The following is a 15,592-nucleotide window of genomic DNA, read 5'->3' as shown; positions in this document are numbered from 1 at the left end:
TGAGACCCTGGAGAGCTGCTAACAGTCAGACAGTACTGACTCTGATGGACCAGGAGTCTGATTCAGTAAAGGCAGCTTCATATCTTCATATGTTCAAATTATGTGTGCTGCCACATGCTGGTACCATGATGAGTTTCACCTCTGGTCTAGCAAACCAGAGGGCATCCTTACTGAAGGAAGAGAAAAGCAGGGTGGAGGTGCCGTTCCATGCTATTCTGTATCCAAGCCAGCATGCCTTCTTGCTCTCAAAGTACCACAACTCCCTGCTGCTGCTGGAATTTGTTGCACATGTTGTCCAGCACTGCTTTGGAGAGCTAAGGTTTATCCTTTATTCTTAATAACAGAAGTTTCAGTAACCTGGTAGTCTTTAATATCATTCTTTCCTCTGTTCTCATAATGGTTTAGCAGGTTGGGTGGGGTTGGAGTATCACATTTGGAGTGGGGTTGGAGTATCACAGTCAGTGTCACGGTATTGCAGTGACAAAATGCCTGGCATAAATTATGCAAAGTAATTCACGAAGCAACGCAGATGTTTATAGAATCGAGCTCCATAACCAAAACGTGTGGTGGTGGGAAAGCAGCTCTGCCGCACCACATCCCAAACCATTTAAACTCAAAGAAAGTTTTTCACTTCTGGTCTGTGTCAGTGTGCACTGCTTGTGATCTTGATGTGCTGATTGTGAGGATTGTCCCTTTTTTTTGGTCCAGGATATGGAGGGCCTTGCGGTTCTGAGCATGGTGGATGACAGGGAGAGGCAGTTGCAGCACTGTTGACATAAGGTCCCCCAAATACCTGGCATTTTGTTTTGTTTATTATCTTCTTTGCTTGTGGTCAGGAGAGGAATAAAGTCTAATACCACTTCCAAGTAACTCCCCACTGTCATAATTTGGCAAAGACTTTTCTCAAGACTCTGGCCTTGCAAGCTGTTACCAGATTCCCTTTTGTGCTGAAAGCCGCAAGGGGGCTGGATTTAGGGTTGGTTTGTTAAAGTCTTAATTTAATCCAGAACAAATAAACTCGAGGTTTGGAGCTGGGCAACATCTCTCTGGGAAACCCAGAGGCACAAGCTCCCCATGGGGGTTTTCTAGTATCTGAAGCATTACAAAAACAACAGAGTTTCTGAACAGCTGCCACTGTCCCCGGCCTGGAAAGAGCCACCCTTCACAGGCCTCTCACTGGAAAAGATGCATGGCTTTTGCAGAGTAATTGAATTATATGCAACCCTGTATTTCAAAACACAATAATCCACATATCAGCCATCTCCCCTGTGCAACCCACATAATAGATCCACAGATAAATCCACAGAATTAAAAGAAATGCAAACTGACAGAATGTGGTATAGTGCTTCCAGTTTGTTGCAGATTTGTTTGGGTAAACTCTACAGGAATATCTTTCTTGAGTCATACCACCCATTTAGCCTAGTATATAGTCTCTTCTGAGAGCCAGTATGGTGTAGTGGTTAAGGTGTCGGACTAGGATCTGGGAAACTCAGGTTCGAATCCCCACTCTGCCATGGAAACTTGCTAGGTGATCTTGGGCCAGTCACACATTCTCAGCCTTGACCCTGGCAAGTATTTGGATGGGAGACCTCCAAGGAAGCCCAGGGTTGTGATGTGGAGGCAGGCAATGGCAAACAACCTTTGAACATCTCTTGCCTTGAAAACCCTATGGGGTAGCCATAAGTCAGCTGTGACTTGATGGCAAAAACACACACACACACACATTGTCTCTTCGAGAGACTTCTGCCCATATATCTTCATACAGAGCACTAGGGGAGACTTTGAGTTGATCTTGTTCAATCTCCAGTTTTAGGACATCTTGTGGAAGAAGCTGGTGGCTGAGTCTTTACTGCAGTCCTTTTCTAAACTCTTTTTTTTGCTGATGGCCATTATTGCATTATGTAGCAACAGGTTCCTTATATATTTTACATATAAACCAGGCATCTGAACATCTGAGCTTTTCTTTCCTCTTTGTGCCATGTGTGAACATCCTTAATGTTGGAGAGAATACAAATGCAAAATTTAATCAATGTACTGTTTTATACTTGCGATATAAGCAAATTTAAGCACATATGAATTTAAGCTTTAGAGGGGAAAGTGGCCTGAGTTTAACTCGGTATGTCTGCCTTTCCACATTGATCTTGTTTGCCAAGAAAACCCCAAGGGCATGTCACAGAATTCCCTTGCATTGGGGATGACCATATGAACATTAATGTATTAAAAACAAATCAGCCATATAACCACATTTTTAATGTAGTGATTATAACTAATTGGAATTGGAAAAAACTAAAGACAATGGGTAATACTTTTTAAAAATTGAATGCGACCATTATTTAGGGGCATAGCTGTCTGGTTAAGAGTTCAAGAACATCAGAGATAAGGGGGAGTATGAGAAGTCATTCAGCTACTATATAACCAATGGGGATGTTCAGCAGTCAGCAGGGGCTGAGGGGGTGGATCTTGCCACCAAGGGAGGCTTGCATTGATATAGATCTGCCTTTTCAAATTGTTGTAATGTCCTTCACATTGTTGACTTAACAGCTTGAGGGAACGACTTTGGTAGGGTTCTGTTTACAAAGCAGTGGCCTCTATTTGCCTGCTATCCTGTACTCTCTGGGGCTGCATTCTCTGGGCACAGGGGGGAAATCTTGCTCGCCCACTGGCATATAGGCAGGCTATGCTGCTGATTGCGGATGGGAAGAGAAGGGGAAATTCTATGTTTTGCTCACTAGAACATACACTCAGGTAATGTAGGCTACTGGCTAGTCCCACGGGAACCCTTTTACACCATCTGATTATATCTGAAACATATTGAACCTTCTCCTGCAGTTGTACATTGCCTGAGATCATCATTTATGTATGGATAAGGTGTTATTCAAGGAAGCTTATCTGTAACTACTGTTATTGCTGTCATCTTCTCATTGAGGAATCCTTTTTAAGCATCTGAGGAACCTTGGGGTTCTTGAACACTGCGTGGAAACCATTGGTCTGGTATTATGCAAAACACTAAACAAATGTTTCCTGCTTATTCCCCCAAACATGATTATAAATTGGTATCATTCCTTTGCACATCTCTCAGCATCATACTTATGTTATGGACATGTCACTGACTTATACAAGAGCATTATGTTACAATATCTTTTCCTGGCAAATCCTAATATTCTGCTTACTTTTGATAGTGGCATCACCTTGGGTTATTACTTTCAGAGAGCTGTTCAGTGACTCCATAACAGTTACTAAGCTGTAGTAACAAGATCAGAGCCCCATAGTTTATAAAGTCAATGAGGTGGTACTGAAGTTCCATTATTCTGAAGTTTATTTTTCCAAATAATAAGCTTCTTCAGATGGCAATGAACTGTAATGTCTTAATTGAAGTTCATGGGTATGCTAACTTAGATGCAGCAAGTCTTGGAATTGATGGGCATTAGACGGCTTAAAGAGCAAACCTATGCGGGTTTATTCAGCTCTATTCAACGGGACTTATTCCCAAGAAAGGGTTCTTAGGATTGCATTGTTATTTGTGTACCATACCTTCATGATACAAAAATGGACATTCATGAACATGCATGTGATCTCCCTATAGCCAAGTTGTGACGGACAGGAAGCTATCCTGCCCCTGAAGGGAAAATCAACCACTCAGATGAGCCCATAGGAGTGCTTCTCCAGCATTCAATCACCTTCAAGAAGAGGGATGAGATGTTGGAGGGAACACAGGAGTTCTGCCTCAAGGAGAGAGCAGTGACAGCTCAGGAAAAAGAGCAGATGGAGTGAAGGGTAGCTCTTCCTGGTAGTGTTGCAGAGTGGTTTGGTTCTATCTCTGGGAGAGAAGAAAGTGCTCAATCGTTAGGCCTGTCTCTGGTGATGAGCAGACCTTGTACAATTTAGTCTGACCTGGGGAAAGGGCGGGTTGGTGTCAGTGGAATCCTATGTGTGTCAAAGGATCCAACCTAGTGGCTAGTCAATAAAAGTCTGTTTGTGCCTGACAGCATAGCAGAAAAAGTCTAACTACTCTCTGAAGTCATAACCGGTTTAAATTTTTGTGCCTCTGCCAGGTTTCTACTTTGTCTACCTGGAAATCTGTGCTGTTGGTTTGTTCCTTTAAAACCAACCTGTAAATAAATAAATCTTCTTAGTTGTCTACATATTAATCCAGCCTCAGTGATCTCAATAATCTCCTTGTGTACCACAAAACTTACCTCACAGCAGCAAACCCAAAGCCTATACACTCACTACCTGTAGAACACTTGGAAAGTGAGGGGAAGGTTTATATTTCAAAACAAACCTAGATCCCAAAAATCTTAGGAGGCTGTGTGCGTCCCCTCAAGTAGGAAAAAAAACAGACTTGTCACACGAGTGTTTTGTGAAAATCTTCTTTCATGTAACCTCTTCCTGGACACATTCAAGGGCATATGCCAGTATTCATGGCTTGCACATAATCTACCTCCAGACAGGTTCCTGTAATGGTTTGATATCAAACTTTGCTGCTGCAGGTTTGTTTGTAGCTGTTGGAATTGATTGTTCTTTGTTCCATGGTTATTTTAGCATCACTTACCAAAGAAACAGCTATACCCACACTTTGGTTATTTACCATCAAGTTTGATTATGGATACTAAAATATATGTCATTGCTTTGTAAGAATTTGGATGAAAGCATCTTTAGAATACAGACTTGCGTTGGCCTTTTTATTTATTTTCTATCTGTATGCATTAGACTAACAGCCCGTTCCTCAGCCTAAAGGGTGAAAGTTCTTTGGAGGCCAGGAAGGGGCTGCACCAGCGTTTGGGCCCCCTGCACTGGTGTCGGCATTACTTATGCCATCCAGGATGGGCCGGATGCTGGCGGGGAGGCCCGGACACCGGTCTCCTGGTGCTGCCATGGCACTGCTGCCCAAGGACGCCTGCTGGGCCTTTTGCCAATGTTTCACTGGCGCAAAGGCCCGGGCTGGCGTCCCCATTAGAAATGTAAAAAGCCGGCGAAAGGCTTTTTAAAGCCTTTCAGTGGCCGGGAAATGGGTTTGGAGGAGTTGCAGAGGCGCCTCGGCCACACCATCCCTGGCCACCGAAAGGTAAGGAATGGGCTGTTATAGTGTCATCTTAAGCAAAGTTATAGCCTTCTACGGCCAGATAGACTTAGAAGGATTAACTCTGCTTAGGATGGTACCATAAATGTGCAATCATGCTTTCCCACCAGCTTTTAAACATAAAGATCCCTATTGTTTTCTTCTGAGGTAACTCAATGGATGCAGCCAGTCCTTTCTGATGCCATCCTGAAGGAACAGATAGTAATTTGAACTGGGCACAAAAGGAGTCTGAGGTATTAGAAACTTGTTGGTGACATCAGAGACACCATTCTCCATGGACCAGAAGTCACAGTATATTCTATCTGTCGTTTGTATTTTAATTGGAAACTCTCCAAAGGTCACAGTCTTCAGTTTTAATGGGAGCTATTGAGTTGAACAGTTCCTCAAACATCTGTTCTTGATTTGTGGGTGTTGTGTTTGAAATACCTGGCTATTAAGAATTTTACTGTGTCAGCAGGTCTGTCTTGAAATCAGCTTGTTCTGCCTGTGCAAAGAAAGAACTGAACGCTTGCTTCGCACAGGTTAAGCTGTTCTTGTGGATCTTTTTTGCAAGACGAGCCAAACTTTCAAAGATCTGTGGCACCAATATGGCTTTTAAAACGTCAGCCTCTGAAATTGTTTTGATGAGTAATGATTTCCTGATTTACAAATACAATTCTATTTTTTAAAAATTATCAAACAGGTTCTTTAAAATCTATTGGATTTTTATCCGGCTGCGGGTTTCAATTTCAGTTATAAGGTGTAAGTTACCATTTTTAAAGAATGGCATGTTGCCAAGAAAGAGAATGCACTACATAACAGTCAAAGCACATGACTGGAGTTTAGAACGTCTTCTGCATTCTCTGAAGTGCATATGTTTGTGCTACGTCAAGTAAATCCATTTCCCTCATTGGTGCTCCATTTTCTAAGTCTACAACACTGAGAGCTGCATATTGAATTCAGCTGGAGCGATGGCAGATCTGCATGACTTTTAAATGCACTTTAATTACCCTTACAGAGGTAATTAGGAAACCTTTGTAAGAGCAAACTGGAGACATCAATCTGTGTGATAAGAACAGGAATGAGTATTCCTAAAGTGTTTTAAGAAGAAATCTGACTGTATGATGCAGATCTTTCAGTTGTCTTTCTTTGGCCAATCATGGATAAGGAGACACTGGTTGCAGCAATTAGTGACTTAATTATCTCCTATTTACCATATATCATTCATGGTGGGGAGTAAACATGGGTCCAGCCCTTAGGCAGAAACCAGTGGGGAACAGCAGCAAGCAAAATTTTTTGGCACACTGAAACAAGCAGAGTTAGTAACGTACTGTACAGAACATTATAGTAAACAAAACCCCTCACAAAGGACACATTTATTCGGTCAGGAGGCCCTGGGCAGGCTTTGGAGGTTTGTTAACTGCTGTTCTTCAATGAGGGTGATGATTCCTCAGATATTGTGCTGAAAGCTTGATGCTGTGAATCATGGCAGGATTGTAGAGAACTGTGACCCCTGATAAAGGGACCATTCAGTGATATTGAAATCTTGAGAGACTTGCAGTGCAATCTTAACCAGAGCTACACCCTTCTAAGTCCATTGAAGGCAATGAGCTTAGAAGGGTGTAGCTCTGTTTAGGGCTCCATTGTTAGAAACACAGGGTTTTAAAAAAAGGAAATCTTCACCTTCATTTTCTCCCAGCGTGCTTGCTGTTCTATTTCAAAAGTCTAGAACCTGATAACTAAGCTTTAGAGTGTACTATATGCCTGGAGCCCCAACTAAAATTAGTATTACATGATACAGCAGACAAACAAACACAGTAGGGAATCCCCCTGAAGGCGCGCGGGGGGCCGAATTTTCCCCCAAACTCCGGATCCCCCTGAATTTCCGGGGATCCGAAGCGGGGGAGTTCGGACTTCGGCACGGCCCGAATAAAAATGGGCTGATTTTTGCCGAAGCCGAACTACCGTATACTGAATTTTTTTTTCAACAGCCCTACACAGTATGCTTGTGATTGCTAAAGAAATGTTATAGATACAGTGATTACTAAACTAATTTGAGGCAAGCACAAGAAGAAGAAGAGTTGGTTTTTATATGCCGACTTTTTCTACTTGAGGGAGACTCAAAGCGGCTTACAATCACCTTCCCCTCGCCACAACAGACACCCTGTGAGGTAGGTGGGGCTGAGAGAGTTCGTAGGGAACTTTGACTAGCCCCAGGTCACCCAGCTGGCTTTGTGTGTAGGAGTGGGGAAACAAATCCAGTTCACCAGATCAGCGTCCGCCGCTCATGTGAAGGACTGGGGAATCAAACCCGGTTCTCCAGGTTAGAGTCCACTGCTCCAAACCACTGCTCTTAACCACTATACCACTCTGGCTCTCCTACACCAACAGGAAAATCTGGGAAGAGAATTATGTTAATCTATCCATTAAATACTATGAATAAGATATCTAGCCTCTTAAAACAAAATTTTGGATGTTAAAATGTCTAGCCTTTAGGGAAGAGACTCAATAACTGGGTGCATGCTTTGTACACAGAATCCCATTTTCAGTCCCTGCTTTCTCCAGTTAAAGGATCTCAGGTAGCCATGTTGGAAAATATATTTTCCACCTAAGACCTTGGAGAGCCCACTTCTACTGCCCTGGCTATTGTTGAATCACTGTGTGCTCACAGCCATAGTGCTGATTTGATGATACCCTAAACTCTGACATCTCCCATGTGAATTCTAGAAAGAGAAAATATTAATTGGATTTTCAGAGCAAGGGGGAAATACCCATAAAAAGAGCAGCCCACATGAGCAATAGTCTCCAAATTGCACACTGGGTGACCTGACCCCAACAGCAGCCTTTTAACTGAACTCTCATTTCAGAAGGATTTTTTCCTTTAAAGCCTCAGGGAACATCAAGCTTTCTGTTTGGTTACTGACAGTTCAAAGGTTGCCATGGAACTTTATCATGTTCATCCCCTCCTCTGTCAAGTCCAAGCTTCTCTGTATGCAAGCCAGATGGATGCGATGTTTTAAAATGCAGATTAAAAGAATACAAGTTGGAAAGTTCCTTCAAATCATGATTTCAGGGGTTAAAAAGGCTTGGGAGCAGGAATCTATTGGATGTCATCTCTCCTGCTGACTTCATAATGACTTTTAAAATGTGCCATTCTTTGCAAGGGATCATGGCAGGCAAAACGTGGATACTGCAATAGCCTGGGATCCAAGAGTTCCAGATAGGATTCTCTCGTTTGCTGCGGGCTTCCTCTATGATTCTGGCCCATTTCCCTATCCTGTCACTCCCGCACTTCTCATTTTTGCCTTTCCAGAAGGGTTGTGAAATAAAATGTTACAAGACTGCAGTGGTAGTGGGAATGTAAGTGTCTCTGATAGGGCTCTCTCAGTCTACTGCTGCCATTTTGTTTGGTCACCCAAACTGTGGAAATGAAGCCTGCTGATGCTAATGGGACTTGCTTCCAAGTAGATGCATTTAGAATCACAACCCAAATATAAATTCTACCCCCTGCACACCTGCTCTGGACTTCTAAAAAAGTGAAACTTGCTGTCTGTGAACATATGAAACTGCCTTTTACCATATTGGGCCATTTGTCCCCGTAGCTCTGTTTTGATCAGCTGTGGTTCTTCAGAATCTCAGCAGAGAAAGGTCTTTTGTAATACCCATCACCTGAGTTAACCGGAAATGCCAGGGATCAGACCTGGGGCTTTCTGCCTGCAGAGCATGGGGTCTACGGCAGTGCCGCAGCCCTTCTACACTATGCTACCTGTTGTAACGCTCACCCTTGCTCAGCCTTTAAAAAAAAAGATTAGAAAAACACCAAATGACTGGGGGGAAACACCAAATTGACTTTTGCCAAAGAATTTGATCTTGTTACTGGCAAGCCTGTGATGGTTCAATACATCAACCTTCCTGTATGAGGTACTTTATAAGGTTTTCCTGAAACAGAAGTGCTCCTTTAAGAAAAGATGCACAGCAAGTGCACAATAAATGGAAACACACACACACATTGCACAAAAAACAGATTGTGCATAAAGACTCCCATCTCTGAATGTTTGGCACTTAACATTATACATGATTTCAACACATTTCAGATTTATTTTTTGTCTACACTTTGATAAGAATGTATTTTTGTCTACATGTGTCTCTGATGAGTCCCTCACATTAAAGATTCCAATCTCTCATTTGTGTCACCCCAATTGCTTCGATCTCAAGAGGTTAAGAAGATATTTGGTCTCCCTGTCTGGAAAGTTATCATTTGATCCTAACCACGGGCCTTCTGTATTTGATTATCTCCTCACCCTTACTGACAGGATTGCTTCCCTTGCCCTCTTATTGCCAAATGACCCAGAAGGGAAGAGTTGCCTGGGTCCATGAAGAGCTATTTAACCTGTTTTCATCGAGGGGTCTCTTTGACCATGGAGTTACTCTTTGCCGGTTTCTTTTCCCTTAACAGGCTTAGCTTGCCTTCATTGTGCCTGATCACTGGGCCGAAATGCAGAAATCACTATCAAACCATCCTTTCTAACTGATGCGTGTGTTTTTTCTCTCCTTCCTTCCTTCTCCCTTTATTTCATGACAGATCTGGAGTCAAACCTGTGTAGAGTGATGGGCAGTGCTGGCCAAGGCCTGACTGCTCTGCCTTACAGCCGGGTCACCCTTCAGGATACCGTGCTGCTTTCTGGTCTGGAGAAGCTGCCTGTTTCTCAAGACTCAGACAACCAGAGTTGGAGGTCTCTTGACAGTCCCAGCCCACCTGCCACCCCTGAACAACCTCTCCCCACCTTCTACCTGCAGCACTTTGATATGGTTTACCCAGAAGACAGCAATTGGGTCCCTAAGGCTCTGGGTGAGAGCCAGCAAGTCAACCATCAAGGGAGCAGGACTGAAGTGCCCAAAGAACCCGAGCAGTGCCCTATCATTGACAGTCAGGGTTTGAGCCTCACACCTGATATGGACTACCAAGCCAGCCTTCACCTGGAAGAGCACTCCCTGGAACAGGTGCAGAGCATGGTGGTAGGTGAGGTGCTCAAGGACATTGAAACGGCTTGCAAGCTTCTCAATATTGCATCAGGTGAGTACCTCAATCACTTTCTTCTTTTACTGTTTGGGAGGTGTATCTCCCATTCTAGGGAAACTTTTATGGTGCAGGATGATGCTAGGATTGCTGAGCTGAGATGTCTGGTAGTATACAATATCATCATCAGTTATTGATGGGTGTCTGGCCAATATTCAGGTTGTCGTAATGGTTGTGTGAGCTCAAACCTCACTGTAATCAGGGGTACAGATGTTGAATATATGCTCAGAAGAAGAAGAAGAAGAGCTGGCTTTTATATGCCGACTTTCTCTACCACTTAAGGGAGAATCAAACCAGATTACAATCACCTTCCCCTCCCCTCCCCGTAACAGACACCCTATGAGGTAGGTGGGGCTGAAAGAGCTCTAAGAGAGCTGTGACTAGCCCAAGCTCACCCAGCTGGCTTCATGTGTAGGAGTGGGGAATCAAATCCACTTCACCAGATTAGCGTCTGCTGCTCATGTGGAGGAGTGAAGAATCAAACCCAGTTCTCCAGATCAGAGTCCACCACTCCAAACCACAGCTCTTAACCACTGCACCACGCTGGCTCAGACCCTAATCTACCTTCTTGCTTGCAGCCTGAGATGGTGACAAGTGCCTTAGAGGGTTCCATTTAGTGATATTATGGGGTTGATATGTACATTGATGGAGCAGCCTGTATGGCACCTACTTAACTGAATCATAAACTTTAGGATCAGTATTCAACTCTATCAAAATACAATCCCTTGTTGACTTAGTTGCCAGTCTTGCCTTTTGGCCCATGACAAAAAGGACAGAACTGTGTGGCCAAAACCACACAATGGATGTAAATTCCATTTATCAAAAGTCCTGGTCTTGTGTTCCAAAAGTGTTACCGGACCAAAAAATAAATAAATCAAAATGATGCAATGAATCCTAAATTCACTGGACTTGCATGCATACTTTGATCTGACTCAAATCTCTATTTTCCTCACTTTTACTGAATGGCAGAGAGGATGTTAGAGTTTACTAGATGAGTGGGAAATGCTGTGTACACCTAGATAAAATTCTTATGCTGCCAGCAAAAAATACTCAAGGTGGTAGATGCAGGCAGGCAGAGGGGCATAATTCATAACAGCCCTTTGAAATACATGGGAGCTACACAAGAGCACATGGTTAGTAATTGATACCCTCTTCAGATGCTATCTAGTTATTAAACTGGTAGAAGAAATCACCACTATTACATTTTTTTCTTGGCACACAGAAGAGGGAAAAGGTTTCATTTTTTAATACTGTAGGAGTAGAGGTGTTAGGAAGAAATTAAACTGTGTGTACAAAATAAGACACACTAGCTTGATTGTATAGCTTTCCCCCTATCCAATAAAAGACTTAATAAAAACACACCCATGATGTTGTTTTCTTTAAAAAAGCAACCCTCTTTCTACAAACCATGAATTGCTACTGAGCTAGATGTAAATCCAGCAAAATAGGGCTAGCATGTTTGTCCCAAAGACCATTTTTTTGGATTCTCAAGCGGGATGTGACAGACACATGGCTGAGAGAAGAAATACATTGGCTTGTTGGAAAACAAGAAGGTGGAAGAGGCATGGAATTTAAAATGAGGCTTTCCTTCATTAGCTCTTTGGGTGAACTTTACCCTCCCCCTTGATATAAGGGGTATCAGAGAAATGTCTGGGAATGGATATGAGAATGCTTACCAGAACATTGTACAAAAACTCTGTAAGAGCCAGTGTGGTATAGTGGTTAAGAGCAGTGGACCCTAATCTGGAGAACTGGGTTTGTTTCCCTACTCCTCCACATGAAGCCTACTGGATAACCTTGGGCCAGTCACAGTTCTCTCAGAACTCTCTCAGCCTCACCTATAGGATTGCTAGGTCCCTCTTTGCCACTGGTGGGAGGTTTTTGGGGTGGCGCCTGAGGAGGGAAGGGTTTGGGGAGGGAAGGGACTTCAATGCCATAGAGTCCAGCGGCCAAAGCGAAGATCAGTTGTAATAGCAGGAGATCTCCAGCGGGTACCTGGAGGATGGCAACCCTACTGACCTACCTGACAAGGTGGCTGTTGTGGGGGGGGGAGGGAAGGTGATTAAAGCTGCTTTGAGACTCCTTTCGGTAAGAAAAGCAAGGTATATAAACCAATTCTTCTTCTAAATGTTGAGTGTTTTATTCTTAGGGTTTCCAGCTCTGGGATGGGAAATACCTGGAGATTTTGGGGGCAGAGCCTGAGGCGGGCAGGGTTTGGGGAGGGGAGGGACTTCAGTACCATAGAGTACAATTGCCAAAGCAGTCATTTTCTCCAGGTGAACTGATCTCTATCGGCTGGAGATCAGTTGTAAAAGCGGGAGATCTCCAGCCACCACCTGGAGGTTGGCAACCCTATTTATTCTAGATTTAATGCTGACTTCTGTTTCTAGTCTCTTTGAAGCTAGTTGTCTTAAGCTCGGATATCCCGAGAGATCTGCAGCATCTTTCCTTGTTCCACTCTGTTTTGGTGCTTTAAACCGCTGCAGCAGTTTAACGTGGCTCTAAATCCTTATCTGGTGTCCAAAAGCGCTGTGTTGAGATTGGTGGTTGCCTGGATCATAATCTGACATCAAAGAGAGTGCCTGGAGCTATAATCAATCACATGTCAAAAGCTATAGGCAGGGAGCTCTCACTAGCTATATATCAGTTAATGAGCCAAAGCTGTGTACTAGGCAGAGAGCTTCATTTTGCTGGTAGTAAAAGAAAGAGAAATTCTCCTATCCCAGAGTGGGTTGCCCAGAATGTTTCCTTGCAACATTTATTTTGAAGTTGCATTATGCTTGAGCCATTGTACTCTGCATTTGGAATATACCTATGTCTGTCTTGTAGACCCAGCAGACTGGAGTCCAGGGAATGTCCAGAAGTGGATCTTATGGACAGAACACCAATACCGGTTGCCTCAGATTGGGAAATCATTCCAGGATCTTTCCGGAAAGGATGTGTGTGCCATGTCTGAGGAGCAGTTCCGTCAGCGTTCCCCAGCATGTGGCGATGTCTTACATGCTCACCTGGACATTTGGAAATCAGGTGCCTTTTCTGATACCGTTGGGAGATGACCACAGCTAACATGCTTGCCTCTGAAGAAGTACCTGCAGCCTGGGCAGCAGCAGAGACATGTCCTTGCTGTCCTGTAGCACCCAGGCATACCCCAAATATCCCTAAAGACCAGGATTATTATCTGCATGTTACATATAATTTGTGCTGGTGGACCTGTTTGCAACTACTGGCTTCTTTTCTTGTTTCACAACTTCATGCAACCAGTTATCTTGTTGGCACAACGGTTGGGTCATGGCTGTATAAGTGTGTCTGTGGGCTTTTCCATATCAGGTTTTTGCTCCAGCCTGATGTCTTAAAGGCATCGGGTTTCCTCCTCTCTTATATACAGGATCACTTGGTTGTTGCTTTCCTGAGGTTCCCACCCCCCCTGAGATTGCCTGTTTTTTTTGTTTTTGTTTTTTAGATCTCCCAAAAAATGGTCTGGGGAAAAAAACCCAAGCAAAAAACAACTGGCAACCAAAACTGTGTGTGGGAGGGGAAAACCTGATGCAGTTAAGGAGCCAAGCCGGAGCAAATCTGGCTCAGAAAAGCCTTGTGATGTAAACGTTGGTTGGGTAAACAGCTAGGGTTGCCAGGTCCCTCTTCGCCACCGCAGGAGGTTTCTGAGGCGGAGCCTGAGGAGGGCGGGGTTTGGGGAGGGACTTCAATGCCACAGAGACCAATTGCCAAAGCGGCCATTTTCTCGATTGGCTGAAGATCAGTTGTAATAGCAGGAGATCCCAGCTAGTATCTGGAGGTTGGCAATCCTATAAACAGCCCTGCCTCACCACAGGGGGTTAGACTAACTGGCTAATTGTATGAGAGACTTTGTTGAGGCTCTACAGTCACAGAATATATGTGGAGGTTTATTGGGGAGGGGGACTGTACCCAAGACTGGATTGGCCTGACTACGGGACTATCCTTTGACATTTGTGCTTGCTTTCCAGCTGCCTGGATGAAGGAGAAGACTGCCCCTGGAGAGATGCATTATTGTGGTGAGCTCACTGTTGCCATTAATAACCAAACCACAAGGAAGGGAGAGAATAGAAGCAGATGGGAAGCTATTATTGGGAGTACAGAAAGAGGTTCCATAAACCACATGGTGCTTTTAGCTGTAGCAGTAGTCATTTTTAGTTCTGCCTGTTTTAAATCATGGTATCAGATGAACAAAGAGCTACAGAAGAACAACGTGGACATCCAGTCCTTCATGAAATTGTCTGATAATTAACAGGGCCTTGCCTTTTCTTCCTATAGGGAGTGAAGAGAACTGGACAGAAAATGAGGTGGATTCATCCTGCTCAGGCCAGCCCATTCACCTCTGGCAGTTTCTGAAAGAACTTCTGCTGAAGCCCCATAACTATGGGCGCTTCATTCGTTGGCTCAATAAAGAGAAAGGTGAGCATCGTTTCTGGGAAATCCTAAGCAGCTTCCTTTTCTGAGAAACAGCCTTTTTTGTCTCCAATGCTTATGCACTAAGAGGTCCTATTGTGAAAGCGCTCGATCAACAGTACTTCCGTGCTCTTAGTATATACTGTCGGTGGGCTAGGCTCCCTGACCTGCTTTGCTTCCCTGGATTCAGAGCAGAATGTGACCCCACCCCTTGAAGCGCTACTGGAATGTTTAGTTCTTACGTCTCTTTGAAAACCTTTCTTCTTCTTTTTAATTCAACAAGCTGAATTGGTCTTCTGATCCAAGGCATTGTAACAGTGCCAGTAAATAGACTAGGATTAGGGCTGTCTGTGATATGTGGTTAAAACACATGATATCACTGGCTCCTTAATTTCTCATGTTCCCTTCCTAGGCATATTCAAAATTGAAGATTCTGCTCAAGTGGCTCGGCTGTGGGGAATCCGCAAGAACCGTCCCGCCATGAACTATGACAAGCTGAGCCGCTCTATCCGGCAATATTACAAGAAAGGGATCATTCGGAAACCAGACATCTCCCAGCGGCTGGTCTACCAGTTTGTACACCCTGTGTGAAGTCAGCTGGAACAAATTCTGTTAAACTGGGGGCTTTGGGACTTTCTGGAACCACAGCACCCCTTACCCTTGGCAGTACGAACTAAAAAAAAAAAAAACATGATATCAAGAGCTGGACAAGAGGCTGAGAACTCTTTGGACTTGCCTGCGGGACTTCTGAGATTTCTGTATTTCCTGATTGTGTACAGGAAACAAGGAAGCAAACAAACATTTGTTGCCAAGGTAAAATGGCAAACAGGAAGGAATACTGCTCAATGAAGCATATACATTTCATTTGGTGGGGCCCCTTGGTTTTGAGTATAGGACATTTTCTTATTCGTGTGCATCCAGGTGTATGCTGTGAGAAGCCAATAAAAGGTGGGAGATGGAAGAGAAGGAAGGGAGAACAGAGGTGGGGTCTGGAGTCTAAACAGCAGATGTTTCTTCCTTTCTAGTGAAAT

At 43.8% G+C, this 15,592-nt stretch overlaps 1 protein-coding gene across 1 annotated transcript in view; it reads left to right on the top strand.

Moving 5' to 3' along the window:
- The window catches only part of SPDEF (SAM pointed domain containing ETS transcription factor), a 29,366-nt gene extending 14,214 nt beyond the window's left edge, over positions 1 to 15,152 (top strand). The window contains exons 2-6 of the mRNA XM_056845255.1: positions 9,642 to 10,133; positions 12,966 to 13,163; positions 14,120 to 14,167; positions 14,427 to 14,567; positions 14,974 to 15,152. Coding sequence (XP_056701233.1) covers positions 9,668 to 10,133; positions 12,966 to 13,163; positions 14,120 to 14,167; positions 14,427 to 14,567; positions 14,974 to 15,152 — 1,032 coding nt within the window. The 5' untranslated portion in view covers positions 9,642 to 9,667. The remainder of the gene's footprint in view (positions 1 to 9,641; positions 10,134 to 12,965; positions 13,164 to 14,119; positions 14,168 to 14,426; positions 14,568 to 14,973) is intronic.
- Positions 15,153 to 15,592: the final 440 nt, after the last annotated feature.

Source organism: Euleptes europaea, chromosome 2, assembly GCF_029931775.1.
Source record: "Euleptes europaea isolate rEulEur1 chromosome 2, rEulEur1.hap1, whole genome shotgun sequence".
NCBI classification, from domain to species: Eukaryota; Metazoa; Chordata; class Lepidosauria; order Squamata; family Sphaerodactylidae; genus Euleptes; species Euleptes europaea.
The sequence above is the reverse complement of the archived record's forward strand: the minus strand, read 5'-3'. Positions and strand labels throughout refer to the sequence as shown.